This window comes from Suricata suricatta, chromosome 4 (assembly GCF_006229205.1).
Source record: "Suricata suricatta isolate VVHF042 chromosome 4, meerkat_22Aug2017_6uvM2_HiC, whole genome shotgun sequence".
Taxonomy (NCBI): Eukaryota; Metazoa; Chordata; class Mammalia; order Carnivora; family Herpestidae; genus Suricata; species Suricata suricatta.
In genome coordinates, this window is record NC_043703.1 from 144,968,761 (window position 1) to 144,995,719 (window position 26,959).

Genomic DNA, 26,959 nt, shown 5'->3' on the forward strand with positions numbered 1-26,959 from the left:
TGCACACTGCACACATCTAGGATGGGAGAAGGGATAAGAATCAGGCGTACATTCAAGGGTACAGATGAAGTTGACTCTTCTTTAACAAGCGTCCCTGGATGCCTCACCCAACAGCTTTGTACTGTGTTGTCCAGAACGATGTCACATGGTCACATAGAGCTGCAAGGGAGACTGGAAAGTTGAGTATTTTAAGCTGAACACGGTGTCACCTTGAATGAGAATTGCGCTGCTGAGAGTCGGAAGGAAGGGGTGAATGACCATCAGTCAAGAATCCAGCACCGGGGATATACCTGCTGGGCTCCACTTTCCACTTTGAGATACATTCCTGACCTCTAACAGATCCAGCCCTGGCCCTCTCTAGAGGGACTTTCTACCTGCCAGAGACCAACACCCCAACACTGCCTTCCTGCTCCATCAATATGGCTTCCACCAGATGTGAACGGCCCTCAGACAGGTGCCCGAGTGCCAGTGGGAGGTCTTCCCACGCCACCCCAAGATCTGACACAGTACCAAGGGCTGGGAGAGGCCAGGGAGGCAGGCCCAATTCTCCTGGGAAATAATAGTGAAAGTGTGCCCTTCCTTACTCAACCACATGGGCTAATTTCTACAAAAGTACTTCATAAATTGCAAGGAGTAACATAACAGAGAGGCTGAGATGATGATGGCAAGAGTGCTTTGGGGGGAACCTGAAGGCTGAGCCCCGTCTTTCCAAGCTCTCTCTAACCTCCCATTGTCGGGAAACAGTGAGACGTAGGCCCTCCTCCCATTCTCAGAGCAGCCCAAGGCTGCAGGTCTGAGCTGCCGAGGCTGCATGAACTGGCCAGCAGCCCAGAGCTCCCAGCCCCCACCCCTTTCCTAAGCTTCTGTGCCCTTGCACCCCCAAAGGAAGGGAACTGTCCAGGACTACATTCTACTCTAGCAAATTATTCTGTTTTCAAATGGCCTGGGACCAAAGCCATGTCACTTTGCTGCAGTCTCTGCATATGGGACCTGGGCCAGCAGGATGCCCGGGGACACTGCGGGGTCTCTGGGAGAGGCTGCGGAACTTCTTACCAGCAGTGCAATGTCACTGCGGCTGCCCACTTCCTCTAATCCGGGTACCGGTCCCTCCGCACCCCCACCTGCTCCCAGCCATCACCCACAATGTGTGGTAGCAGAGCAGCACAGGGAGAGCCTGAATGAGTATCTCGAGCCTTAGCCTCCGGTTCCTGGGGCTGATAAACAGTTGGCCAGGGGAGAGCTACCTGCTTACAAAGGGAGGTGGCGAGTTGTACTTTCCATATCCATATCCTGTCCAAGGCAGACAGACAGACGTCTGGGGTCTAACCCTGAAGGAGCCTGTGACGGCAGCAGAGTCGCTCCTCCATTCCAGTCCCAATGCAGCTCTAGCTTTCATTCTTCAAAGTGAGATGTTACAGTTTCCAGGGTTTGCATGTTTAGTGTTTAACAATCACCAAGTGACACAGCACTGAGCCTCTGCTCAATAATATGCGTCTTCTACCCTGAGCATCTTCTCTAGTCCAAGCCCCACGCTGGATGACTTCCATGTATTGTCATAGTTAATCTTCACAGAGACTGTGTGTCAGTACTGCTGCGTCTTGTTATGGATGAGGAAACTGAGGCCCAGATAACGCATTAGTTAGGATTAAATTTGGTTGCCAAGGACAAGGGACCCCAAGCGGTTTACACAGGACAGCTTCCAAGATCGATGTACGCTACATGTTATTTCTTCAACTCAAGGAATTCCCAATGCGGTTGTCCATGGTGGTTTTGCAATGTCCGGGACTTATGTGCCCTATGGTGTCACTTTATCCTCCATTCCCAGGTTTGCCTCATGGTCACAAAGGGCTGTCTCTTCTCTTTAAAGACTGGAAGTTGCTTGTGTCTCATTGGCCAGAACTCTAACATCTGGGGCCACAACTAGCAGCAAGGGAGGCTGGGAAATGTAGTGTTCATTTTATTTATTTAAAAAAAATTTTTAACGTTTATTTATTTTTGAGAAAGAGACACAGAGCATAAATGGAGGAGGGGCAGAAAGAGAGGGAGACACAGAATCTGAAGCAGGTTCTAGGCGAGCCTGAGCTGTCAGCACAGAACCTGATGCGGGGCTTGAACCCACAAACTATGAGGTCATGACCTGAGCCTAAGTCAGCTGCTTAACTGACTGAGCCACCCGGGTGCCCCTGTAGTGTTCATTTTAGATGGTCACATACCCAGCTAAAAACTGGGCACTTTCATACCATAAAAGTAGTAATGAGCAACTAAGACCACAGGCTGCCCACAGAGCTGCCTGGGTTAGTATAGTTTCCATCATTCATCAATGTGTGACCTTGGGTGGTTCATGCATTCACTTACTCAAGAAATACTCAGTGAGCCCTCACTCTGTTCCAGGCACTGTTCTAGGAGCTGAGGACACAGTAGTGACCAAAAAAGATAAAACTTTCTGACCTCAAGGAATTTACATCGTAGTGGAGAGAAATAAAGGACACTGATAGGTGAAGAATCCACTGTGTTAGGCAGTTTTCTGTGCTGGGAGAAAAATAAAGCAGGGAAAGGGACAGGAAGTGTGATTTTAGGCAGGTTGAGTGAGAAGCTGGCATTTCAATGAAGACCCAAAGGATCTCTGGGTGGGTGGTCCAGGGAAGGGAAGCACAGTGCAAAGGTCCAGAGGCAGGATCATGCCTGGCCTGAAGGGGACAGGGAAGGAGGCAGAGTGAGGGCAGGGCGGACCTCGGGGAACACTGTCAGGACCCGGGGCTTGCCTCTGGCTTGAGATGGGAGGCTGTGAGGAGGAGGGGCTGAGAGAGGAATGTGGCACGAGGACCCCAGGCTGCTGAGTGGAGACCAGACAGAGGGGGCACATGGAGAGTAAGCACACTGGTTGGGGTAATCCTGGAGAGAGGTAACGATGGCTGGGCCATGGTGGAGGCAGTGCGGTGGGGAAGGTCATCAAGGTTGGGTTCACTGTCTCTCCAAGGTGGAGCTAAGACGGTCTGCAGACACCTTAGCTGTGGGGAGCGAGCAAAAGACATGGTTGAGGATGATTCCAAGCTCATTGGTCAAGTGACCGGAAGAGCGGAGTTGCCCATTTGCTGGGAAGCGCACAGTTGAGCGCAGCAGGTTTGGGGACGGGGAGGAGGGAGGCACATCGAGGGTTTGGGTTTGGATCAGTTGAATTTGAGGGAGAGGAGGAAGGCCCTGGGTGGATACACATGCCTGGAGTGCAGGAGAAGCCCCGGCTGGAGATATTTAAAGGCAAGAGGCTGAAATGAGATTAAGGAAGTAAGTCTGGTTATTTAATCTCGGTGTGCCTCACTTTCTTCATCCGTGTTCTGAGGATTAAATGCAGTAGAATAGAAAGTACTTAGATCGCTGCCTGGCAGATCTGTGTTTGTCGTGGTGGCCATTGTATCTGCCTCAGTTTCCTGCACTGACACATGGCTGACGAGTGGTTCAGGGACTGTGCGGGGGTTTCCAGAGGAGGGCTGCCTCACTCGTCATTCAAGGCTCTATGCAGTTCAGCCCACCTTCCACACTTAACCTCTGACTCTCTCGCTCAGACTGCCAAGCCTCTGCTCCCCTCACCCTAGACTGGTCACTCTGGTGCTATTGCTTCTCCACCACTGTCCCTAGTGACCCTAGCACCTCCTCTAATGGCCATTTCTATGGGTCCAAACCTTTTAGTCATTTTATGATGCCTCTTCCTCCAAGAAGCCTTCCTCATTCACACACCCAACCCCAATTAGACATGAACTTGCCCATCTGGAAACCCTTGGAACCCTTGGGATGCCCATTCCTCTCTTCCTAGAGCCAAGCCACTCAGGTGCCCTACTGTCTCCCCTGTACCCCAGGAAGAGAAGCGCCATGCAGGCAGCAACCAGTCTGGGGTATCTGTGTACCAGAGCTCAGGGATGGGCACCGTGTCTGCCCACTACGACTGAGCGAGGCAGTGGTGAGGAGCACATGCGACATTGGGAAGACAAGGCCATGCTAGCCCCAGGTGCCAAAGATAGCAGTCCAGGAGGACAAATCCTGTGTTAGAAGGTGCTGGAGTTTGAGGAGGGAGCCCTCCTGGGCCTGAAGGTGTCAGAGAGACTTCACAGGGGGACCAGGGAGAGCAAGCTCAGAGCATCCCAGTGCTTGGAGGAAAAGGCGGACACTGCCAGGGCTGGAGTAGGAATGTTATATTATTCTCAGATGAATGACCCTATCTTTGAACTTAAACAGGAGGACCCAAGGTCTGGCAAGTGTCAGGGTGCCCCCTAGAGTGGAAACTGGGCATTATCCTCAGTGCAGGGGGGACAGGCGCTCAGGTCACACTGCGCAGGGGCAGGAGCAGGGACCTGTTCTCAATCCAGGCGTCCTCCTGCTCCTCCGTGTCCCCGGGCCCTAGCCACCAAACCGCCTGTGGCTTGTGAGCGGTGAGATGGGGAGCTCCACAGCACGGTGGTGGAGGCGGCTCGGGGCCCAGCGAAGCTGGGTCTCAATCCCCATCTTCCACTTACTGGCAGTGTAGGCCAACAATCGAATACCTCTGTGCTTGTTTCTTTTGGTAGAGTGAGCCTTAAAAAGGGTTGATTGTGTAGATCCGATGCCTGAGAACAGGTGAGGCTCTGAGGACACGTCTGAGCAGGTGGTGTGCACTCACTGAACGCTCATTGGATTGCTATTTTTATCATGTTAGGTAGCACCACCTTCCTCTGCGGACCGGCCTGCTGCTGTAGCGCCCTCCCCTCTCACCCACCCAGGTCTCACAGAGGGCCAGGCTCTAGGCTGGCCGGAGACCCGGAGGGTCTGTGAGGCCTGGGATTCTTGGGAGGCCAAAGAAGGCCCCTTCCTCTCACACTCTGCCTCCTCTTTGCAGATTTTAACGAGAACGGCTTCATTGACGAGGAGGACCTGCAGAGGATTGTCCTCCGACTGCTCAACAGTGACGACGTGTCAGAGGACCTGCTGACCGACGTCACGAACCACGTGCGTGCCCGGGGCCACACAGGCTGGGTTGGGCCAGGCCATCACCCAAAGCCCCTGGGTGCCAGGCAGGGTGAGGTCCCCTGAGGGATGGGCACGTGGCTGGAGGCAAGTATCCGCTAAGTTCTTGTCTTTCCTCCAGGATCTTGACTCCCTTCTGGGGTCCCCAAGAGCAGGGCTGAGCCACCCACACTGCAGTCACACTGTCACTGCAGACAGGTGGCCCAGCAGCAGCTTAGCATCAGGTGGACACATCACCATGTCCCCTGTCCCACATTATTCCAGCACAATACAAGGCCCTGATGTCCCAGAGTGATCGTTCAAAATGTGACAGGCCATGAAGACAGCCTCATGAATCTGTTTGTCCTAAGACCATAAGAAGCTTCAAGTGCTTTTGGTCTGGATTGAAACTAGAAGCAAAGATAAAGCCAGAAGCGGTCATCACTGCCTCCTTGACCCAACTGGGCCCCTTGCACCACAGAGCCCCTCCTGTGACTGGGTGACAGGTGTGGGTGGGAGAAGTCACCCTGTTTACCTCTGCACCCACATCCACTGCCACGTTTGTGCTGGAGGCACCAAGGGGACTTTTCCACAATGAGGCCAGCTCATGGGGTCCCAGACTTGAGCGCATATAACCTTATCCCTGCATTTCCATGTCCTTGTCTGGGGGGGGAAGTAGCAAGGATGGGGGGGCAGAGAGAACACCTGTCTCACGGGGGGTCAGGAGACTCAGAGGTGTGCTGAGCAGTTAGCAGAGAACCTGGCCTAGGACAGCACTTGGTGTGAGGCATCTCTCCCCCTCCGCCTGTGTCTCTACCTCACTTTCTCACACTGGGCTCCTCTCTGCTCTCTGGCTCCTTCTACACTCCTGGCCAGATCCTGAATGAGTCGGATCTGGACAATGACAACATGCTGTCTTTCTCAGAGTTTGAACATGCGATGGCCAAGGCTCCAGACTTCATGAAGTAAGGTGTTCCGGAGGGGGAGGTACCCAGCATGGGGCGGGGTGGTGGGGAGAGGGCCAGTGGGGACCCTTGGTCTTTCCAGGGTACTTTGCAAAATCTTTCAGAATCAGCAAATCCGGAGCTCCTGAGAAACTAGGTGCCCTAAATTTCTAACCTTCAGAAAAAGGGAATTGGGTTTTAACAAGCAAAGGCAAGACTGCATTCCCAGCTTTGCAAATGATGTGGGTGATCCTGACTTTAGGTGCTGCTCCCGTAGAGCTGACCTGGCACACTGCTGTCTTCTCCCTAAGCCCAGGGGGCTCCGGGACTGCCTGGCAGTGGTGGCCTTTGTCACCGCCCACCCTGCTCCCTTGTCCCACAACTCCCAAGGTCACCAGGAGCTGGGGGTTGGCATGGGGGTGTGAAGATGCTGGTCGTGGAGCTCAGGGAAAGCTTGAGAATTTCCAAACCTTGTTTCAGGCAAAGAGGCCTTAATGGTCTTCTATCTTGGTTCAAACACCCTTAAGATGATTGGTCATCTCCATATTCACGTTTAACAGTCTTGTTCAGATCCTTCCAGTAACGGGAAGGATCCTGTGCCCCTGGAAGGCAACCCATTCACGATCGGACAGCCCTGTTTGAGTGCCCTTCTTGTGTTGAGTTGGCCTCTGTTTGCATGTATCTGCTGCTCCCGGGCCCTATTCTGCCCTTGGTCTCACAGTCTAGGTGATTTTGATAGCAAAGAAGGCCCACCCAAGATGGCTTAACAAACCAATTAGGAAAAAAGGACTAAGGCAGCTAGACTTCAGAGCACCTGGCCAGGAACCAAGGACAGTGTATTTTCTGTCTCCTCTGTGCCTAGAGCCTCTACTTAGTCAGACATGAGACCAAACATGGCCTCCCCGTAGCGGTCAGGTTTATATCCCTCGGTTCTGAATGACCCTCAGTGATTCCTAAGTAACATCTCTCAGCTCTGACTCCAGACTCCCAGAGCGAGACTCCAATTGGGTGTCCACTCCTCCTCTTCCAATCACCTGCTGGGGGACAGGGCTCTCCATTCCATCATGGCTGCTACGCGGCTGAGGCTTGGGCAGACCCTCTGAAAGAGGGTCCACACTTGGCATCACCCCAACTAAGAGTAATTCTTTTTCTTCCATAACAGCCCAGACACATAACTGAGGCCAGAATCCTGTCTTCCTTGGCTTTTTCTTTGACTCGCTCCCATTTCTTTCCATTGGTTTTGGCACCATGAGGTTCTGACACCCTTTGCTTTCTGGTGATGCTGAAAGGAGCACAAAGAGACCTTTGGGTGGGCTTGTGACAGCTGCAAACTGGCCGTCCCTCAGACAGAGGGACACGAGAGGTGGGCAAGGGGGGGGTGTCTCCAGGACCATTGTGAACCCAGAGAAATGGAGGGCACTTTAGATTTGCAGCTCAAGGTGGCTCACAGGATGCTTTCTCTCAGCTCCTTTCGGATTCACTTCTGGGGATTTTGATGTGGCTACAAAGACCTGATCGGGCAGCCTCAAGGAAATACCACTGGAACTTGGAATTCAACCCCCTCCGGGTGCTGGGGGACTTTGACCAGAAGTATGATTCTGTCTCTGCCCCTCCCTCACTTCTAGACTATTGTTTATTCAATAAAGCAAAAGAAAAAGCCTTTCCCTTGCCCCATCGGTCCATCTTTTGACTACAGGGTTGTGTAGAAGTACTTTTTAGTAATAACTCCTCATTCCAGGGCTGAAGCTTGCTGATGACCCAGAAAGCTGGGATGACCAGTCTTTTTGGGGACAGGGTTCAAATCCCAACCCAAGTGAGAGCAGGGACCAGGCCCATGGGCTGAAGTTCACCAAGAAAACCTGCGTCCTCCCTCCTTCACTGGGGCCGCCTCTCTGCATCTTCTGGGGCTGACTGTACAGAGATGTGTGCATGGTAGTCATTCCAGTCGGTGCCCGGCTTCCCGGTCCTTGTCACGGGAGAAGACATTTTGGCCCCATTTGGCACCCCCAGGCCCCGGGATGTGACAGTGTGACCAATAACTGGGGCTTATTTGCTTTCTACTCAGACATATCCTGGAATGAATTTAGCCACTACAGGGACCCTTTGGGGCCCAGCTGGTCAGGGACTCTGAGTCACAGGAGCAACCCCTTATAAGGCTTCTGAGAGCCGACAGATGCTCTGAGGGGCATATGGTTTTTCCTGTTTACATCATCCTCTGGGGAGGTGTCTAAACACTGGCTCACGGGGGAAGGGAAGGGCTGCTTCACCCTCACTTGAACCTGCAGCAGCCTCTCTGCCTTTAGGTCCTGACTCACCCATTCAAGAGGTAATAGATTTCCCAATGACTGATGGAGTCCCTTGATCAAATCTAAGAGGCACTGGAATGTTGGAGAACTCTTGTCATGTGGATACACACCTGGCCTGAGGTCCCCATCCCAGATCCTATCTATTGAGGGGCTGTCACCTACATCCTGTCCCCTGCCCCAGCAGGTCTCCCAGGAAGTGGGAAGCCACAGCTGGGTGAGAGCAGACATTCCAAAGCCCCAAGCTCACGCACATGACCTGGAAACCCAATCCTCCCATTTCCTTCCAGCACAGCTTAGTCCCATGCACTCCTTCGCGTCCTATTCTAGAAACAGTCCCAGGGGTACCTGCCAAATCAGCTTGTCCATTCCAGTCTGGGGGGATGCAGCAAGTGGTTGCTTTACACGGATTTTCCTCTCAGGCACCAGAGTCCCTTGTGGCATGTTACCCCTCCTCCCCAGTCTCGACATGGGCCATAGGCAGGTTACATAGTGAAAAAACTAGGGCTTGGGTCAAAAAACTGGGTCACTTCTAAGCTGTGTGAGCTTGGGCAACTTTCTCAGCCTCTCTGGGCCTCAGTGTCTTTATCAGTAAAGTGGGTATACTATTACTTCCCTCACAAGTTGTTGTATGGATTAAATGAGGCCAGGCCAGGACCCAAATGAATTCTTTTGCACCTGACTCCTGTGTGATTGCTCTGGGGTCGCTTCACCTCCGTTCTCAGATGTATAATAATAGGGCTTCCTCAGGTACACTAGTGGAAGCCGACAGGAGGTATCTCTGGACCTGAGCGACCTGCTACCAAGACTTGGGAGCCCTGTGGTCCTTGGTTCTACCTGCCCCCAACTCCGGGGATGGGTGGGGGGCCCAGTGGGTCAGTGGACACTGCTTTCTACTGGCTTGGACCCCTGAGCTCAGCCTTCGACAATCCTGAAGACTCAGTGCTGAGTGAGACCCACAGGTGCTGTCCTGCTACAGCCAAATATTCCCAGAGGTCAGAGGAGAAAACCATGGGTTTGGATGTGGCTAAAGATTTTATTCCAAAAAGCCAACCTGGTCAGGGCCAGCCTCTCAAGCATCATGCTCTGAACTCAAAGTAGAGGTCTCTTCTATACCGCTCATGTGGGGAGACCCTCTTCCCTGAGGGGAACGTCTGGTAGGTCTTCAGGTTCTCGGGGGATACTCTTAGAAGGTGCCACTTCTTCTCTGGGCTCAGAGGAGGACTGGGGGAGGATGGAGCCAGTGTTACACAGTGTTCCAGACAGGTGTGCCCAGCCACAGCCCCGTGTGCCCAATTTTCTAGCCCATCCTGGCCCCGCTTGCTGGCTGCTCATCAACGTGATGTCATGTAAGTCACCCTGCAGTCGAGATCAGAATAATTTGTATTTGCACAATGGCACAGTAGTGAAGAGAGAGAACACAGATGTCAGACAGACTCGGGATAGATTCTGGCTCAACTCCTACTAGAAGTTATGGTGGTGATGGTGGTGATGGTGATGATGGTAATGTTGGTAGTGGTGGTGGTGGTGGTGGTGGTGGTGGAGATGGTGGTGATGGAGATGGTGGTGATGGTGGAGATGGTGGTGATGGTGGTGATGGTGATGGTGATGTTGGTGATGGTGGTGGTGGTGGTGGTGGTGATGGTGATGGTAATGGTGGTGATGGTAATGATGATTATGTTAGTTGTGGTGGTGGTGTGATGGTGATGGTGGTGATGGTGGAGATGGTAGTATAGTGATGATGGTGATGGAAGTGATAGTGATGGTGATGATGGTGATGGAAGTGATGGTGATGGTGGTGATGGTGATGATGGTGATGGTGGTTATGGTAGTTGTGGTGGTAGTGGTGATGGTGGTGATGGTGGAGATAGTAGTGATGGTGGTGGTTGGTGATATGACAGTGATGGTGATGACGGTGATGATAATGATGGTGATGAAACTCAGGAAAGGGCAGGGATTTGCCCCAGGCCACAGAGGTGATCAGGGAGGGAAAGGGCTGAGGGCAGGCACTGGCCCTCTGACTCCCAGAGACCTGGTTGGCCTTCTGTGTTGGGGGTAAAGCCATCAGCAGCTTGGGCAGCTGGAAAATTTGGAGAAGAAATGGAGCTGGGGTGACCCAGGCTCCACGAAGCAGTGGCAGGTACAGATCCTGACAAGAGTGATCTCAAGAGGAACTATGTCCCTAGAAGAGGGCCCACATGGTCTCCAGGTTTGGTTTGACTCAGAACCACCTAAAGCATGGAAATGGACAGCCTATGGTCCTAAGGTTGGTGTCAGGAGATCTGGGTTTCTACAGCTTCTACCTCCAACCAGACTTGCCACCTAGCACATGTTTCTGAGGCCATCACTAGGCCTCAGTTTCCCTATCTATTAAAATGGGCCCATTTATCTTACAGAAAGGAACATATAGAAGCAGTTCGATTTGTGTCTTAAAAACCAGTGAACTCAGTGGAAAGGGTTGCTGCATTATTAATAGCAATGGGGGCAAGGCTGGGGGATCTTGAGGCAAGCAAAAGGTCAGCAAGTAGTTGGAAACCCAGGATCTTTCCACTGACCTCTCGATCTCCCCTTCCCCACACAGCGCCGTGGCAGCGCAGACTTCTGATTTCCATGCTTTGGTGTCAGGAGGGAGAATGTGCCTGGATTATCTCCAAGGGCAGAGCTGCCCTTCCCTGGGAAAAGCAGCTCTCTCCGATAAAAAGGAGTGAGCTTCAGGCAGTGGGGAACTTTCGTATGTTGTTACATGGACAGTTGGATTTTTAAAGATATACTGAAGTCCCAAGGAGAACCTTTTCCAAATCAGGTCCGGATTGGGGGGGACCAATTTCCTGCTCTGTGTCATGCCCTCTGTGTCCACCAGAGGGCAGCGGTTCCTTGCTACTCAGAAGCAGCTGTGCCCACGTTTGGACGAGTGTAGCTGCAAGGCTGCGTTGCAGGGGAAGAAGCCTGCAAAGTTCAGGCCAGCAAAGATGGGGGGGTTGCTCCCCAACTTCCCGTGCATCGGGCCAGGGAAATGCTCTTTCAGATTCTGCTCCTTCAGGTTCCTGGCATCCCTCTGAGGCTGCCCAAACCTTGACACTCCCCGAGCCCCCGCTTGCTGTGTGACTGTCTTCCTCTGCCCTGCAGGCTTCTTAGGTCTGAACTCATTTCTCAGTGTGAGTGGCTGTGTGCCCGGCTGGAAGCAGGTGCCCCGTGGGCACGTGTTTGTAGAATGAGTGAATGAAGGAAGGGCGGGTACTCACAGGTCGGTGGGGAGGGGGTATCGTTCCCACTCCTTCACAGGCAGCACAAAGTAGGGCACCTGGGGCACCATGCCCGTCTTGTCTAAATAGTACTTCCGATGCTGTTGTGCCATCTACAGCCCGACCCAAAGAAGAGACGACAGGCTGTCAGTGTGTGGGAGGGACCTGGGGCACCCACACTTCCTGCCTGGCTGCACCCGGGCAGGGGGTGGGGCTGTCTCCCCTACCGCCCCTGTTGGAGTCCCCAGCTGGCACCCGCTCCCATCTGTCTAATGGCACTAATGGCTCACCCCACCCCAGCCTTGCTATGGAGAGTCAACAAGGCAAGTGACCAGCAGAGGTCAAGTGTGCGGATCCTGGCTCAGCAGGTGGCACAGGAAAGCTCCGTGTGTTTGTGCCTCCCTTCCCCTCCCCCCTGGACTGGGGGTGCTCTGTGTGAGAGCCAGGAGGGAGAGCAAAGCCCTCGCCACGCCCACCGACAGAGTCCCACAGCCCCTTGGAGTCTGACTGCATTGACCCAGTCCTCTCCCTGAGAAGCCTGCCTTCTCGCACAGGTCTCTGCCCCGAGGACCGGGGGGGCCACCAGCGTCTCTGAAATCAGGCTGGAAGGACGTTTGCAAGAGAAACAAGGGAGAGATCGGGGTTTCTAGGGACACAGCAGAGAATGGGCCCTGGCCCTCATTAGGCGGGTGAGCACATAGGTGCCTGTGGCCCAGGGGGACATGTCTGCACCAGGTCCACGGGAGGCTGTAAGAGCCAGAGGAGCAGGACAGGACACCGGGGTGTGGGTCGTGACGTTCCAGTCTGAGGCTGAGGATGACTTGGGGCTCAGCTTCAGAGGGGCTGCTAAGTAAAGAGGTGTCAGGTGGGCACCGGGACCCAGGTACAATGTGGGGACTAGACTTGGGGCTAGAACCAGGGTGGGGGGCTTAGTGGGCTCTGTGTGTGTGGTAGTTCATCCTATAGGTGAATCTTCGATGTTTTACTCCAGCAGGAAGTAAGCAAGGGTCCTGGGAACCCATTCCCAGGGGGGCAGGGGTGAGGGTGGAAACATCCCCAAAGGCTCCAGCTCTCTCAGCAGTGTGGGGGGGGGGGCTTGGGCAAGAGCCCCAGGACTCCCTGGGGTGGGGGTCATCTGGGAAGCAGAGTCCTAGTCCTCTCTCCGGTGCCACTAGCCAAACTCACTGGGTTCCCTGCTGGCTCAGGGACTCAGAGAAAGCAAACCAAGTCACTCTTGGAGGGGGAGAGGTCTCCAAGCCCCTCCCCCCACCGCCCAAGAAGAGGAGGCCGCAGCCAGGCCCAGGGCAGCCCACCTGGTAGAATCTGGTGAGCTGGGTGCTGCGGCCATTGTCCAGGTTGAACCGGGTGTAGCTGAGGGTTTGCAGCCTGCCGTCCTGGGTGTGGGAGCGCTTCCTCAGCACAAGGTTGGGGTCTGGGGAGAAGAGGGTCGGAAAGTGGCCGCCTTTGCTGTAGGGAGAGCCACCCTTCTCCAGGGCTGTGTTGCGGTGGTCCTGGAAGTACTTGAGGGTGGCTGTGCTGTAGGGGGAGCCAAAGGAGAAGGCCAGGCTGGGAACGTGGCCTTGGTACCTGCAACGGCAGTGGGGGGTGGGGTGGGGGGGGATAGGAGGGTCAGTGCAGTTCTGGAGCCAGTTCCAAGAGAGGTCCTTAAAACCTGGGGCGGGGGGGCGTTGGGCAGGCCCCAGGGGTCGCTTCTGGGCCTTGAGGGGCTTCCGCCCAGCTCGAGGCTCCGGGGAAGGGTGAGCGAGGGAGACCCTGGACCTCTCCTTCCCTGAGAAGGTCATCCCTCCAGACCAGAGGCCTACGCAGGGCCCAAGGCACCGGACCCCACTTGGAGCCCTCAGGCTGCGGGCACATCACTCCATTTCCTCAGGGCCGGCCACTATCTCATCAGGGAGAGAGAGAAACTAAGAACCGGGTGGGGACACAGCAAGGATGAGTGATATCAGATGTGTGGTAGCTAAGGCCAGGTTCACGGGTTACAGCCTCGCTCCAGTCAACCACCTCACGAGGCACCCCTCAGACGGCCTGCGAGGGGCTCGATCGTCCCCTGGAGCCACAGAGGCCAGCGAGAGGGACAGGGGCTGGCGGGAGGGCACCCCTGGAGACACAGAGGACACAAGCACACACAGGACGCTGAGGAGCCCTGGTCGGGTGAGACTTCCACAGAGAGCCAAAGACTTGTTTTTAGCAGCGGAAGTGCACGAGTGTCAGACTTTGTGCAAATGACTGAGATCCAGCTTTTCCAGTCAGTCGCTTCTCACCCCCTAAAACCACACTCTGACCCCACGCTGCCATTGAAGTGGCTTTTGACAGGGGCACCTGGGGTGGCTCAGTCGGCTGAGCATCCGACTTGGTTTCAGCTCAGGTCATGATCTCACATTGGTGAGTTCCAGCCCCGCACTGGGCTCTGTGCTGATGGTGCGAAGCCTGCTTGGGATTCTCTCTCTGTCTCCCTCTCTGTCCCTCCCCTGCTCGTTCGCTCACTTGTGCTCTTGCTCTCTCTCTCTCTCTCAAATAAATTAAAAAAGGAAAGAAATGGCTCTAGACAAGGCTCCAGGGGTCTCCCACAGCATTGGGCACTGTTGGCCTCTGCTTTCTTGAAACGTGCTCCTGGATTTTATGACATTGGTCTTTCCTTGTCTGCTGGTCTTCACCCACCTCTCTGACCGTTTCTTCTCAGTTTCCCCCTTATGATGCACCTCTCCTGCTCTCTTTCTCCAGGGTCTGTCCCACACCCACACAGTCCCCTGGGCAACGGGATCCATGCCTGGGCCTTAACCTTCCCCCTGTGCGGATGGCCCCCAGTCTACATCTCCAGGTCAGAAGCTCCCTCGGACTCCCGCACACAGCTGCACACTAGACACCCCCAGCGGATGTCCTGGGAACTATCTCCCCAGCATCTAGTCCCGTCTCAGTGAAGAGCACTCCCCAGGTGGCCCAAGTCAGAAACTCCCCTCCCTCAGCTTCATCCCTCACGTGCAATTTGTCTGCAAGCCCCAGAGCTCCATCTCTGCCCTGAGCTTGGGCCACAAGGCCTCTCACCTAGACTGTGGGCGCAGCAGCCCCCCATCCTCTTACCTCCCACCCCTTTCCCATACTTCTGCCAGAGTGATCTTTCTAAAGCCAAGCCCTTAGTGTGGCGTTCAAGGCTGTCTGTGAGTTGATTTGCCTCCCAGCCTCACCAGCTGCCCTGCACCTGGTTGTAAAGAGCCATTTGCAGTTTCCTGCATGTAACTGCACTTTCTCCCTCCCACTGCCACCCCCATCTCTCCCCTGGGTTTCTGCGCTGAGCCCCCCCTCCACCCTAGCCATCAGGAATACCAAACCTGCCCTCTCCCCTGGCCCCCAGGTGCTTGCCCCCCGCCCAGAACTAAAGGATCCTTTAAGACCTGCCCTGTCATTTCTTTGAAGATCCCGTCCTTGTCGCCTCATCTAGGTCCAGGCGGGTCCTGCTCTCCCTTCCTGCTGCAGTGAGAACCTTACCTCGCTCCTAATGCCCTTGTCTGTTTTCATGCCTTTGTCTCTGTCACCAGACTGGGAGCCTTTTGGGCACAACCAGGGCATGTCTTACTTATCTTCAGACTCCCAGGTTTCGGCACTAGGGCTGGCACACCATCGGAGTCGGAAATGTTTAGGAAACGAACAAATGGATGAGTGGGTATGTGCCTATGGCACCAGCGACGTTGATGGCTGGACCTCCTCGCACAAATGCCGGAAGACCGGGCTGCAGGGACCCCGGGCACCTGTCCTGAGGCCTTCCTACTGTGATACTTGCCACCCCACCTTCTCTCAGCTGAGTTCCCTTACCAGGGAAGCCCCAGGGGTGCGGGGAGCCTGCAGCCACTGCGACTTCACGGGCTTCCCCATGTCACTAGGCCAAAGGGCACTGCGGACCCTGGGGTCAGGGCTTCAGGATCACTGGCGCCAGCTGCGCAGGGCCCCCACGGGCTCCTCCCCAGTAGAATTAGATAGCAGTGCATGGCCTCCTCCTTCCGTCTTCAGGCCCAGTGGTTACTGAAAGGGCTTTCAACTGCTCTCCATGGTAGGCAAACTATAAAAAGAGCCCCTCCCTGGTGCCTGGCCCTCCAAAGGCACCCCTGCAGCGCCCCTCCAGAGCCTTGCAGCGTTAGAGGTTGCCTGGGCCCAAGCAGGGAGAGAGGGGAGAAGCCGTCCACCTCACCCAGGCCTCTGTGCAGCCTCGCCTCGGCTGCCCCTGAGCCCACGACCCTGGGGACCCCAGCCCTCTCCCTCCTGCCTCTGCCCTGCCTCTGCTGGCTCCTCCCGAGTCCCTGGATGGCGGCCGGGCCTCCCCGTCCTGGAAAGATGGTGGGGCTGGTGATGCCTACAAGGTCATCTCGGCCACTTCTAGGACAGGGTCCTGGTCTCCCTGCCGTGGTTTACCCCCTCCCCGGTCTGGGGCCTTCCCCTCCTGCCCCTCCCCAGGCCTCATGTGCAGTCAGCCCCTCCCTGTTCCTCTCGGCCTCTGCCCTCCCTCGTGCCATCTATAATCTCGCCTCTCTCGGCTTCTCCTCTGCCTACAGACGCACGATTTTGTGCATTTGTCCCGGCTGCAACATCCCCAGTGGGCTCTGCTGCCTCACATTCGCCCTTCCTCTTCCTTTTTTCCCCCGAACTTCTCTGTGAATGGACTAGTCTGTTCCTTCTGCCTTTGTTTCTTCCTCTCCCATTGTTTTCTCGACCTCCCTCAGACTCCCTCAGCCTCAGACTGCTGACCCACCGATTAAACGCACTGTCTCTCTCTGTCTCTCAAAAATAAATAAAAAGCATTAAAAAAATTTTTTAAAACAAAACAAAACAACAAAAAAAACGTGGGCCTGTAGTTTTTCATTAAGGTACCGTGAGACCATCCAATCACCCAATGCACCATCCACGGCTCACCCTCTCTCTGCAACTCTTGCTTGGTAGCAGAGACTCATTTGCAAGACACAGAAGCTGAGCGGACAAAGCCGAGTTCACGAGGGTTCTCTGTGCTGTGTGTGCAACCTAATAAACTTATCAGCTCAACCGCCAAGCAGCCACAGATAAGCAGTACCAGATGTTTCTTCCCTCCACCTGACAAGTCCTTCCTCTCGGAGGGAGCTCCGCACAGATGAGCCTCCGTCCCCTACTTGCTTTTCCATCTGAGGGAGGAAGGACATCAGCCTGGTGGGTTGAAGAGGGAAACGAGGCTTGTTGGAGCCCACCCCAGGCTCCCCCTTTTCCTTGGAAGCGAGCAAGCCCACGTGACTCCTCTGTGCCCTGTTTTGGGTGGACACACGCTGCCCTTCAGGAGGAAAACCTGCCCAAGCCGGCCTGCCTCCTCCTCCGGGGGCTCAGTATCAGCCCTATTCTCCCATATCATCTTTCACTCTTTCATCCTATTCCTCAAGTGGTTCAGAATGTAGAAGAGAGAGAGGTGCAGGCCGTCAGGTGCTGTCAAACCCCAGCAAAAAAGACAAGAAAGCAAGAGAATGAAAACTAAAGAAAGATGGCCCAGAACATTCTGTAGGGACAAGAGCACAACCCAAGGACATCAAACTGGCCAAGCGGTCATTAGCCACAAAGGCGGCAGCCCGGCCTTTCCTAGCATGAAAGAACTCAGGAAATAAAACAACCCCCAGGCTCTTCTCTTCTTGCAAGAAGTGTGCAGTGACAAAATCCTGCCAATGAAGAGATGATTCAAAAGAAAGGAATACCCAGGAATGTAGAAATTGTTAACATGACGGGTGGTTAGCCTCAAATCTATTTAAGTGCGGAGCTAGAAATATCAGCCAGGTGAAGGCTGCTTGCAGAACAGAATGTAAATGTTATAAAACCTGTCAGAGGGAAAAATAATTTCGGCAACAAAACCTGGGGGAGAGGAGGGAGGGGCGATGACTTGCTAAGCATTTATAAGGCAGACTCAACCCAAGGCACCTGAAATGACAACATGCTGTTGAAAAATACCAACACAGTGACTCTAGCCCCAAATGATTTTTATTCTCTCTCCCTCTCTCTACTTCAGAGAGATCTTTGACGAATTAATACCTGGAGCTGAATTAGCAATTAGCTAAAGTCTGGCGATTCTTCCCAGTTTGTCCATACCTTTCTCTTCAGCTGTTCTAGTAAGATTAAATTTCATGATTTTTTCATTTTAAAACAGCAAATATGGTGTGATCATATTTTTATCGAATTGCTTTGTCTATCTTTCTATCCAGCCAGCCGGCTGGCCTCTGGTCTGTTAGCTGAATAGACACACAAAGAGAAACCTGGAATGAAATTCACCAAATACTGACTCTGGTTAATTCCAGGTGTTTGGGTTTGGGCTGGTTTGTTTCTTTATGCTTTGTACATGTATTTTTTTTTTTTTTACGACAGTGGGATAGTGTTGGTGGTCACCCTACTGGGAAGCTACTGTGCCCTGGGTATTGGGGATGCAGAGGTTCACCCCTCAGCCCTTCTTCCTACAGCCCACGCCCTTCCCCTCCTTCCATATTTACTGGATTACATGGTGTGGGTGCAGGAGCTGCGCTGGAGGCGGAGGGTCTAATGCGATTAAATGCAGGGATGAGGTCCGTTTCCGGGATGGAGGAAGGGTGGAGGTATTGGTGGAGCTCCACAAAGGGCCTTCTGTTGAGGTCAGGCTTTGAAGAGGGGGGTCAGTGTGGAGGGGCGTGGCCTGGGAGCTGGTTCTCTTCCTCTGCTTATCTACTAGATGCTTCTAAGTGCCCCACAGTCCTCTTCTCTTTTGAGGGACCCTCTCCCTCTGGGAGAGTTCATTTATGTTAGACTTCCAACACAACCCATACACTAGAGATGCCCAGATCTGTGTCTCTATGTTTTTTTTATATTATTATTATTTTTAACGTTTTTTATTTATTTTTGAGAGAGTGTGAGTGGGGGAGGGGCAGAGAGTGAGAGGGAGACACAGAATCCGAAGCACCTCCAGGCTCTGAGCAGTCAGCACAGAACCCGACACAGGGCTTGAACCCACAAACCGTGAGATCATGACCTGAGCCGAAGTCAGACGCTTAACCAACTGAGCCCCCCAGGGCGCCCGTGTCTCTGTTTCTTCTCCTGACTATGGGTCCATACATCTGGTTGTCCATAAAGGTCTCGCCCACCAGTACCAGACTCAGTTGGAAGAACCCAGCCTGCTCCTTCTCCTGGATGGCCCTGCCTTGCTTAACAACACCCACAGCCACCCCTCCCCTAAGCCAGAAACCAAGACTCACCCCATCCTCCCTTCTCCAACCCCCTTCACACCCCTCCTGTCCCCAAGTCCTCTGACTTTGCCCACCGCAACCAGCCTCCTTCTTCCCTCACTGGATGGTCTGGAATCTCCTAGCCAGGCTCCCAGACCAAAGTCTCATCGCTCTAGCTTGTGGGCCACACTGCTGTTGGAGCCATCTTCCTCCAACATGCCTTACATCACCGTGGTCACCTCTCCCTTCTCACTTCCCCACAAGCACCCAGTGCCCTCGAAGTATCATATCTCTGGGGCCTCACATGCTGTACACAGCTCTGAGGCTTTGCACACATTTCCTCAAGCTGGGATGCCATGTCCCCGGTGGGGAGGGGGTGTCCTCCTCTACTCCCAGAGCCACAGCTCCCTGTTGCCTTCCCTAACCTCACACGCTCCACCGAGCATGTATGTCACATCCTCCATCACAGTCAGGTGCACATTCGTCCATCTCCTCTGAGAATCTGTGTTCTCTTTATCCTCAGCACCTACGCAGCACCTAACCCAGGACAAGTGCTCAATAAACGTCCCCTGAGGAGGCAGAAGTCCAGAAACCTAGGGCGGGCGCACCATGTCCCAGAACACTGCTTTCAAGGGACTTGGCTCTGATCTGTAAAGTGCACCCTGTGTCCCACCCACAGGGGCCTTTGCGCTCATCCTTGGAAGAAAGGAGCTATAGACATGTGATGTGTCCCCGGAATTCTTGTCTTCGCCACCCCCAGGCTTTCTGCCATACTCTTCCTCTGCTCCCTGATTTTCCACCTTCTCTGAATGCCAAGATATTTGCATCCCAATAGAATAGAAGCCCTCTCCTCCGCAATCCTCCTAGGCTCTGCTGCCCCTGGGGATCCTGTTCAGAACTTGCTGCTCAGGGAGGGGCACTGGGTGCGTGCACATGGGTGCACATGATCACGTTTCTTTAGTGCTCAGAGGGCACACCTTGGCTAGCCAGGCCTGCGTCCCTTGTGTGCCCTTGCATCTGTGTGCCTTGATCATGACCCTGAGCGGTTCTACAGTAAAGCTTTCCAAAGACCTGTTTTTTGGTGGTCGTGCGGCTGGCTGGCTAAGGTGGAGAAAGCAGAGAGGAATGAATGACAGGTTTTGTGACAGGGCATCCGACAGTCCCCGGGGCACTGCTACACCTCCCCTTGGGCCCCCTCATCTGCTGCCTGGCTCTTCCTCGCTCACCTGCATACAAGTTGGGAGACAGCGCTCAGTGGGGTCCCCGGCAGCCATTGTGTGTGTGTACGTGTGTGTTTCCCTGTGCATAGAGGGAGTGTACAGGGAGCAAAATGGCCCCATAGCTGACATTAAAATTAATTACCATGAGCCATCAGAGATCCCATGAGCAGCCTTATTAACTAATTAACTTGCAACTATTTGGCACATCCTCCTATCGCCTGCGCTCTCGTCTGCACAACACTCCCTGCTGAGTACAGTTCCTCCCGATCCTTCCCCTGGGCAAAAACTTTCAAGGGCTCCCCATCATGAAATGCAGAAGGAACCAGCCAGGCGCTCCAGGTCCTGCCTGACAGGGCCTCCTGGACAGGGCCCCCCCCTCCACCCCCCCACAGGGCCTCCAAGCTTCCCACCCGCATCCACATCCTTCCCACTCCCGCCCAGCAGGCCATCTGCGGCTTTGCAGGCAGGACCGGCCAGCACCTCCACCCCTGCCTTTCCTCAGGCCATCCCCTCCATCCCCAAGATGCTTCTCTCTTCCTCTCCCGACCTTGTGGCCTCAGCCTCAAGGTCCATTTCCAATACTCCCTTTTCTGCAGAGCCACCCACAGGCCTGCCTGTCTCTCCATTGACCCTTTGGTGCCCTTTGGGACCCTCTCTATGTCCCACCTCTCATCCTCGCTGTGTGTAATTGCCTGGGCCTTTAGTATAGTCTTTCTTTGTGAAATATAGACTCAGCGGGAAGAGAGCGAGGTGTTCTGTCTGGTGCCTGGCACTTCTGGCACTCATAGCTGCTCTGCAAATATTTGCGGAAACGAACTGACAAATGGAGGCGCATTTTTTAAGGGCCGATGATTCTTCTGGAAAGAAGGAGCATCCCTGTTATGAAGCCTAGCTCTCCAGGGACCCCTGACCCTCTTGTTCTTAGGAAGGCTCCCCAGTTCTTTAGGGTTGTGTGAGAGGCATCAGTTACCTATCTGGGCACACGGCGTCTCCTATGTCCCTTTGGGAGGTGGCCTTTGTTTTGTAGCCCAGGATGCACCGGCCTGTCCGGGGCTGCACCTCCAGGGACAGGGCCGGGGCTCAAAGGGAGGGGGGTCCCCTCTCCTGACCTGGACTGCTCCTCTCTCACCCGGAAGGTGAGGTCTCAGGCCTGAAGCGGCTGGCAGGAGGCAGGGCTGTGCCAGCAGTGGCTGGTCCTGGCTCACCCTGGCTGAAGAGAGCTGATGATTACATTTCCAGGATTTTTTTGAGCCGTTATTAAACAAGCCAGTCTTTAAAGTTAAATTATAGGGGCGCCTGGGTGGCTCAGTCAGTTAAGCCTCCGACTTGGGCTCAGGTCAGATCTCACGTTCGTGGGCTCCAGCCCCACGTCAGGCTCTGTGCGGACAGCTAGCTCAGAGCCTGGAGCCTGCTTCCGGTTCTGTGTCTCCTTCTCTCTCTGCCCCTGCCCCTCTCATGCTCTGTATCTCTCTGTATCAAAAATAAATAAAACATTAAAAAAATTAAAAAAAAATAAAAATAAATCAATAAATTATAAAAAAAAATTGAAATTCTATAAAGTCACATTGAGAGAAATCATATTGAAAACAAAGGTAATAAACACGCAGTACTCATCACCGCCTGATTATATCATTGTATTTCACTGCTGTCTGTGTTCGTGAGGTTAGCGGGGTCTCCTGTGTCGGTAGGGTGGGAGTTAGTGTGTGGGCTGCTTGGTGTCTCTCCCCAGCTCTGCAGTGCGACACCACTTTGGTGGCTTGAAAGCCATGGTGGGAGCATTTATATCACAGATAGCAGATGAATGCTGCAAATCAAGACATTCCCCCCACCCTCCCAGAGAGCTGGTTGCCAAACATTGACCAGCACATCTACTGTATGGAAAGTCTGGGGAAGTGGATACAGTCACCTTTGGGGGACCACCTTCCTGACAAGGGCCACTCTCCTGAGAGTGGAGTGCACTGATTTTAGGGTTCTGGGGCCCAGGCCCAGCTCAGCAGCAGATATGAGCATAGCTGCCACTCCGGAAAGATGCAGGGAAGTGGGGGTATGTGTGTGTGCAAGTCCCCCACCCTTGCTGCTGGTGAAAGCCTCTGGTGGAACCAGGGGCATCAAGGACAGTGGTAGCCTGGCCATGAATGACCGCATAACGGTGGACTAGAGCTTGGTGAGGTGTAGTGGGGGGCAGAGAGGAGGAGGATAGATACCACTTAGATCTGGCCCGCAAGCAAGGGGTGCGGAGGCTGATCTCATCGCCTAAAAACGCTTATAATCCCAGGGACTTGGACCCAAGCATCCCCTTCTCACACAGGCCAGAGAGTGGCAAGGTGCCTGAGGGCTGTGCGGCCCAGAGCAGCAAGGGACCAGACGGAGCACCCTGGCCAACTATTCTGAAGACCAGCATCCTGTTTTCCTGAGTGCCCAGAATCAGGCCTTGAACACTGCGGGGATCTAACTAATGATAATTGATAGCAATTGGAGAGATTCAGGGGAGCCTGGGTGCTAAAGTCCCAAAGACAGGGCTGGGAAACTTGCTGAATGACCCTAGGCAAGCTGTTTATTTCTCATCTGGATTGGTCCCAAAAAACCCGTTGTTGTTTTACAGAAAGTTTGTAAAGAGTCCAGCACAGTGCCTGGCACATAGTAGGTGCACATACCTGGGGGCTCACAATCCCACCAGAAGGCATCAGGGACCTGATTCCAGGCCAGCTCTTCCAACACCAGCCTGGGGGGCTCATGCAAGTCCCCCTGTCCTGTGGCCCCAGACCTCAGTGACCACATCTGGAACAGAAGAGGACTCGGCTACATGATCTGCAAGGTCTTTACCACTGTAAATATCCTCTGTCTCTATGAATCAAACTGGTATGGGGGATGATCTGAGTGTCAGAAGACACTGGCTCTGCTTAAAGTCCCATGATTAATGTTTTAAAAACACAAAGATAATAATTATCCAGGTGTGGTGGGGAATCTTGGATCTTTTCATTCAGTTAACAAAATTGCCAGTGGGGTAGCATTTAGAAACATAAGAGAACTCCATTCATTCCTCGTTGATGGGGATCTTTAGAGAGAGCAGTTCTCTCCCCAGAAAGATCCATGCAGAGAAAGCCACAGACACAGGCTCAGCCATTCAAACAAGTCCACTTCAGGCTTGGAGCCTTCTTAATGATTCACTCATTACCACAATTCCTAGATCAATCACAGGACAAGGTGCTCAACGGAACTGCAGACAAGTGGTATGGCTAGAGAGGCAACCTAGGATTGCGTCCGAAATATGCAACTTCTCCTGGCAGAGTAGAGCATCAGTTGGGGGGGGGGGTGGTAAGGTTCTAACCAGGGACAGTGGGGAGCTTAAGAAAAAAACAGAATTGTGTATAAAATGAAGCCTCAGGATCAACACGCAGAATGTGGTGGAAACGCCACTATCCAAGGCTGCAAAGCTTTGAACTAAAGCTTCTGTATTGACATCACAATGGGAACCCATCAAGGGCAGCCCCCTGCTGGTCTTACCACAACACCTGGCACATTCCCAGCACTCAACACGTCTTTATCAAAGGAATGACCAAATGAACGACAAAAGTAACGGGAACATCCTAAGCCAAATCCTAAGCCAACTGTTCTAACACATCCGGCTGGATGTCAGGAGTGCCTCAGAACCCAGTCCCTGCCCGTGTGGGCTGGTGGGAGAGAGGAGACAGTCTCACACCCCAGAAGAAGAAGTTGGGAGTGGAAATCTCAGACACTTTGACAGAAAGGGTCAAAGAATGGAAGGGACAGCCAGACTTGCATCTCAGATGTTTGGAGCTTGAAAACAGCCAGAGAAAGGAAAGGTAGTTTTGACCCTGCATCTGAAAATGCTAAGGCAAGGCAGATCTGGGGACTGGTAAGCCTTCAAAGCCAGTATTGTGTAAGGATTAAGTCAGATCAGTGGAAGAAGTGACCACAAAGTCCGGCGGACAGTGTAGGTTAGGAAGCACTAACTACTACTGCCGGTCTGATCGGCCAGATTCTTCGAGCCCACCCAGGTGCCCTCCCGGTCTCCTTCTCCCCTTCATCTGCCAAATACTACGGTGCCTGAATCGTAGGTGCGCCGGCACTGGACTGGGGCCCGGAAAGGCAGCCCCCCTTCTCGGCTCCTCATGCTGTCACTCCTGCCCAGGCGGTTCCAAACCCAGCTCACGAGGTGGCTCCCTCTCTGCCCCAGGCTGGGTGTGCTCCACGCTTCCCAGGGACTGACTTCCCAGGGGAGGGGATGTGGAGAGAGCCCCTGTCCACGCCAGCCACCCCTTCGGAGAAGGTCACCCAGCCAGGTGATCTATTGGAGCCCAGGTTCCTTCAAACTCCAAAGGCGCAGATGGGAGTTCCCAGTTTCTAGAGGGAGGAGGGTTGGGGGGGGGAGGTGACGCTCCTACAGACTGGTTCAGGCAGGGCCCCGGGTTGGAGGGGCGGGGGCGCGGGGGCCTTACCCGAGCATGAAGCTGGGGGGCAGGTAGGCAGCATTGAACTCCGTCAGTAGGGTGCCCGCGCTGCGGGAGGCCATGGTGGGCGCCTAGAGCGCGGGCGCACAGCGAGCCCGGAGCCTGGCGCTCCCTGCCCGACGGTAAACAGCCCGGGGTCCCTTGGCAACGGCGCGCCTGGCAACGGGACTGGGGCCGAGCTGCAGCCGCTGCGTTCAGGGGGCGGGGGCTACTTGAGCGTGTTCTCCCGTGGACCTCGGAAACCTCCGCTCCCTCTAAGCTCAGCTTTCACATCCAGAAACGGACTCATCTCTCTGCTTCACCGCCTGCCGGGATATGGTGACACTCAGACGCGGGATGGGCGTGGAAACTCGTGGACAGGTCGGCCCGGATGCGCCCGAAGAGCGTTCCCAGGCCGGGAGCGCCCTTGCTTTGGAGGTAGAGCAGAAAGCAGCAGCCCCACCGTGGCTGTGCTCCAGGGACCCCAGGAGCCCGCGCTCCCCAATTTTCCCGGGACGCCCCAGTTCCTCAAAGGAAGTTGTAATTAATCTTTCCTCTCTCCCTAGGAGTTTCCTTCTCTCCTCACCTTGTGCATCTGGCCGTCCATCAAACTACTTCGCGGGAGTGGTTTAAAAAGAAAGGGCAAAAAGCAAATCATAGAAAGGTCTGGGTGTGTGATTTACACCTGTCCCAGGACCAAAGTCCAGTTGGCATATTTGCACCACAGAGCAAACTTGCCAAAGGCCCCAATGAGCTTTCTTGTGATAAAACCCCCCACCTCTTGTTGGTGGTGCCCCCAGGTACCATTTCTCCAGTGATCCTGACCCCTCCTGTCTTTCAGTGGGGCATGAGAGAGTGGTGACAGCCTCCAAGGCAACATGCTCTGCAACTTGGGGCCACACCTGCCTGCCCAGCTCCCCTTGCAGCAGCCCTGGTATCCACAAGAACCTACTACAGTTTACCCTTGACCTTCACAGTTCCATTCGATCCTGTCTGATGAGAAGTGTTATGAAGGCCAGAGACACTAAGGATCTTTTGCAACCGGAATTCTCCAGAGGCTTTTCTCTGGCAGATAACAATGGAATTGGGAGGAGAGGGGGTGCCCAGCTTTCCAAGAAGTGCAAGAAGCAGGAAAACTGTGGCCTGGGGAGGAAAAGGAACGAAAGGGGCGTGAGTGCTTGTAACCAGGTGGAACTCCCCACCCACACTTCAGACTGCAATCAGATCTGTGTATTTCTAAGTACCCCATGCAGAATAGGAGCGATAATAAGAAAGACATTCATAAAAGTTATAACAAAAACAACCCTCAGTTCAGGTGCGCTATACTCCAGGAAGGCATTCCCCTGGCCAATGACCCGGCTCGCAGGTCAGTCAACGCAGGTCAGTCAACGCAGGTCCTGAAAGAGGGAGTGAGAATTGGGGGGCAGGGGGCACAGAGAATGGAGGCAAGACAAACGTTTCTGATCAAGCCTCTGTTTATTGAGAAAATACCCACACCTATAAAGGGTTCAAGGCGGGAAGCAAAGCAGCTGACCTAGGTTGGTTGCTAAGAAACAGGGTCAAGTAAATAAAGAGAGACCAGAGCTGAAACCGAAACTGCAAATTCAACATAGCGCCTAAGGGATCGGTAAAAATGCTCAGACTGGCAGACTACAGGGCTGATGGGGGTGGGGGGAGCTATTAACACTACTTCTGCCTTCAGACGGCCCATCTTTGTTCTACTGGCTCTCCAGTCTGGCTGTCTCCAGTCCCTGAATCAGGAAATACACTTCCCTAGCCTGTAGAAGGCTGATCTTTGTAATTCTGGCAGCTCCCCACAGGGAGTGACACTTCCTTGCCTGTAGGCTGCTGATCAGCTGATCTTTGCAGCTCCCCACAGGCCAAGGTCAAGGGTGCACTGCCTCCCCCGTTGTAATTTGCCAGCAGACTGTGCCCATGAACCTGGCACTCTGGGCTGTGTCCCAGTCTGTCTCTTCTGCCTGAGGTCCGATACTGTATCACGTTCACCCCTGAATCCCCAGTACCTGGTACTAGAAGAAGTTGGTGTGTATGCTTGTTGAATGCATTTTATAGTAAGAGTTACCAAAATGGATAATAGCCTGGAAAGAGGAAATGAAAAAGTAAGATCTGGCTTAGGTTTCAGAAGGGTCAGCTGGCTCAGCTCAGGGTTGCCGTGTGTTTGGCAGGATTGGATTACTACCATTTTATCGATATAGAAACTGAGGTGGGGCTGAGCTCAATGCCTTGTTTAGGGCACAGACCTCATGAAATTCACTTCCTATAGGAGAGACCACCAAAGGACTAAGGAGGAGATGGATCTATTTTTCCTTATCAAATGCCACCAACCTTTATGAACAAAGGTTACCTAATAACCTTATTTATAGAACATGTTAGTTAATTTTGTGTTTTTTTAAGAGAGAGAGAGACAGAGTGCAAGTGGGAGAGGGGCAGAGAGAGAGGGAGACACGGAATCTGAAGCAGGCTCCAGGGTCTGAGCTGTCAGCATGGAGCCTGATACGGGGCTTGAACTGGTGAACTGTGGACACATGTCCCGATCCGAAGTCAGTCGCTTAACCTACTGAGCCACCTAGGTGCCCCAATTTTTTTTTTATACAGAGACATT

The 26,959-nt window shown here is 53.7% G+C and overlaps 2 protein-coding genes and 1 long non-coding RNA gene across 6 annotated transcripts in view; 2 read left to right on the plus strand and 1 right to left on the minus strand.

The window, feature by feature from the left end:
• Positions 1-7,577, plus strand: part of CIB4 (calcium and integrin binding family member 4) — a 50,544-nt gene extending 42,967 nt beyond the window's left edge. Inside the window, exons 5-7 of one of the 2 annotated variants that reach the window (XM_029938128.1) lie at positions 4,865-4,974; positions 5,848-5,936; positions 7,381-7,577. In XM_029938128.1, coding sequence (XP_029793988.1) covers positions 4,865-4,974; positions 5,848-5,936; positions 7,381-7,411 — 230 coding nt within the window. In that variant the 3' untranslated portion in view covers positions 7,412-7,577. The remainder of the gene's footprint in view (positions 1-4,864; positions 4,975-5,847; positions 5,937-7,380) is intronic. The other variant, XM_029938129.1, reaches the window with a different exon arrangement.
• A 1,657-nt stretch (positions 7,578-9,234) lies between these two features.
• FAM166C (family with sequence similarity 166 member C) lies at positions 9,235-24,479 on the minus strand. 2 transcript variants are annotated; one of them, XM_029936335.1, is made up of 4 exons: positions 24,346-24,479; positions 12,774-12,996; positions 11,461-11,573; positions 9,235-9,442 (listed from the first exon to the last, which is right to left on the minus strand). In XM_029936335.1, exons 1-4 carry the CDS (start codon positions 24,417-24,419, stop codon positions 9,298-9,300), a joined length of 555 nt encoding a protein of 184 aa, XP_029792195.1. In that variant the 5' UTR covers positions 24,420-24,479; the 3' UTR covers positions 9,235-9,297. The 2 variants fall into 2 exon arrangements, with proteins under 2 accessions (XP_029792195.1, XP_029792194.1); XM_029936334.1 differs by having other exon boundaries at positions 12,774-13,047.
• LOC115289148 lies at positions 23,810-24,966 on the plus strand. 2 transcript variants are annotated; one of them, XR_003907413.1, is made up of 3 exons: positions 23,810-24,189; positions 24,635-24,774; positions 24,903-24,966. It is a non-coding gene; the product is annotated as an uncharacterized LOC115289148 (long non-coding RNA). The 2 variants fall into 2 exon arrangements; XR_003907412.1 differs by lacking the exon at positions 23,810-24,189 and having other exon boundaries at positions 24,546-24,774.
• The last annotated feature ends 1,993 nt before the right edge of the window (positions 24,967-26,959 follow it).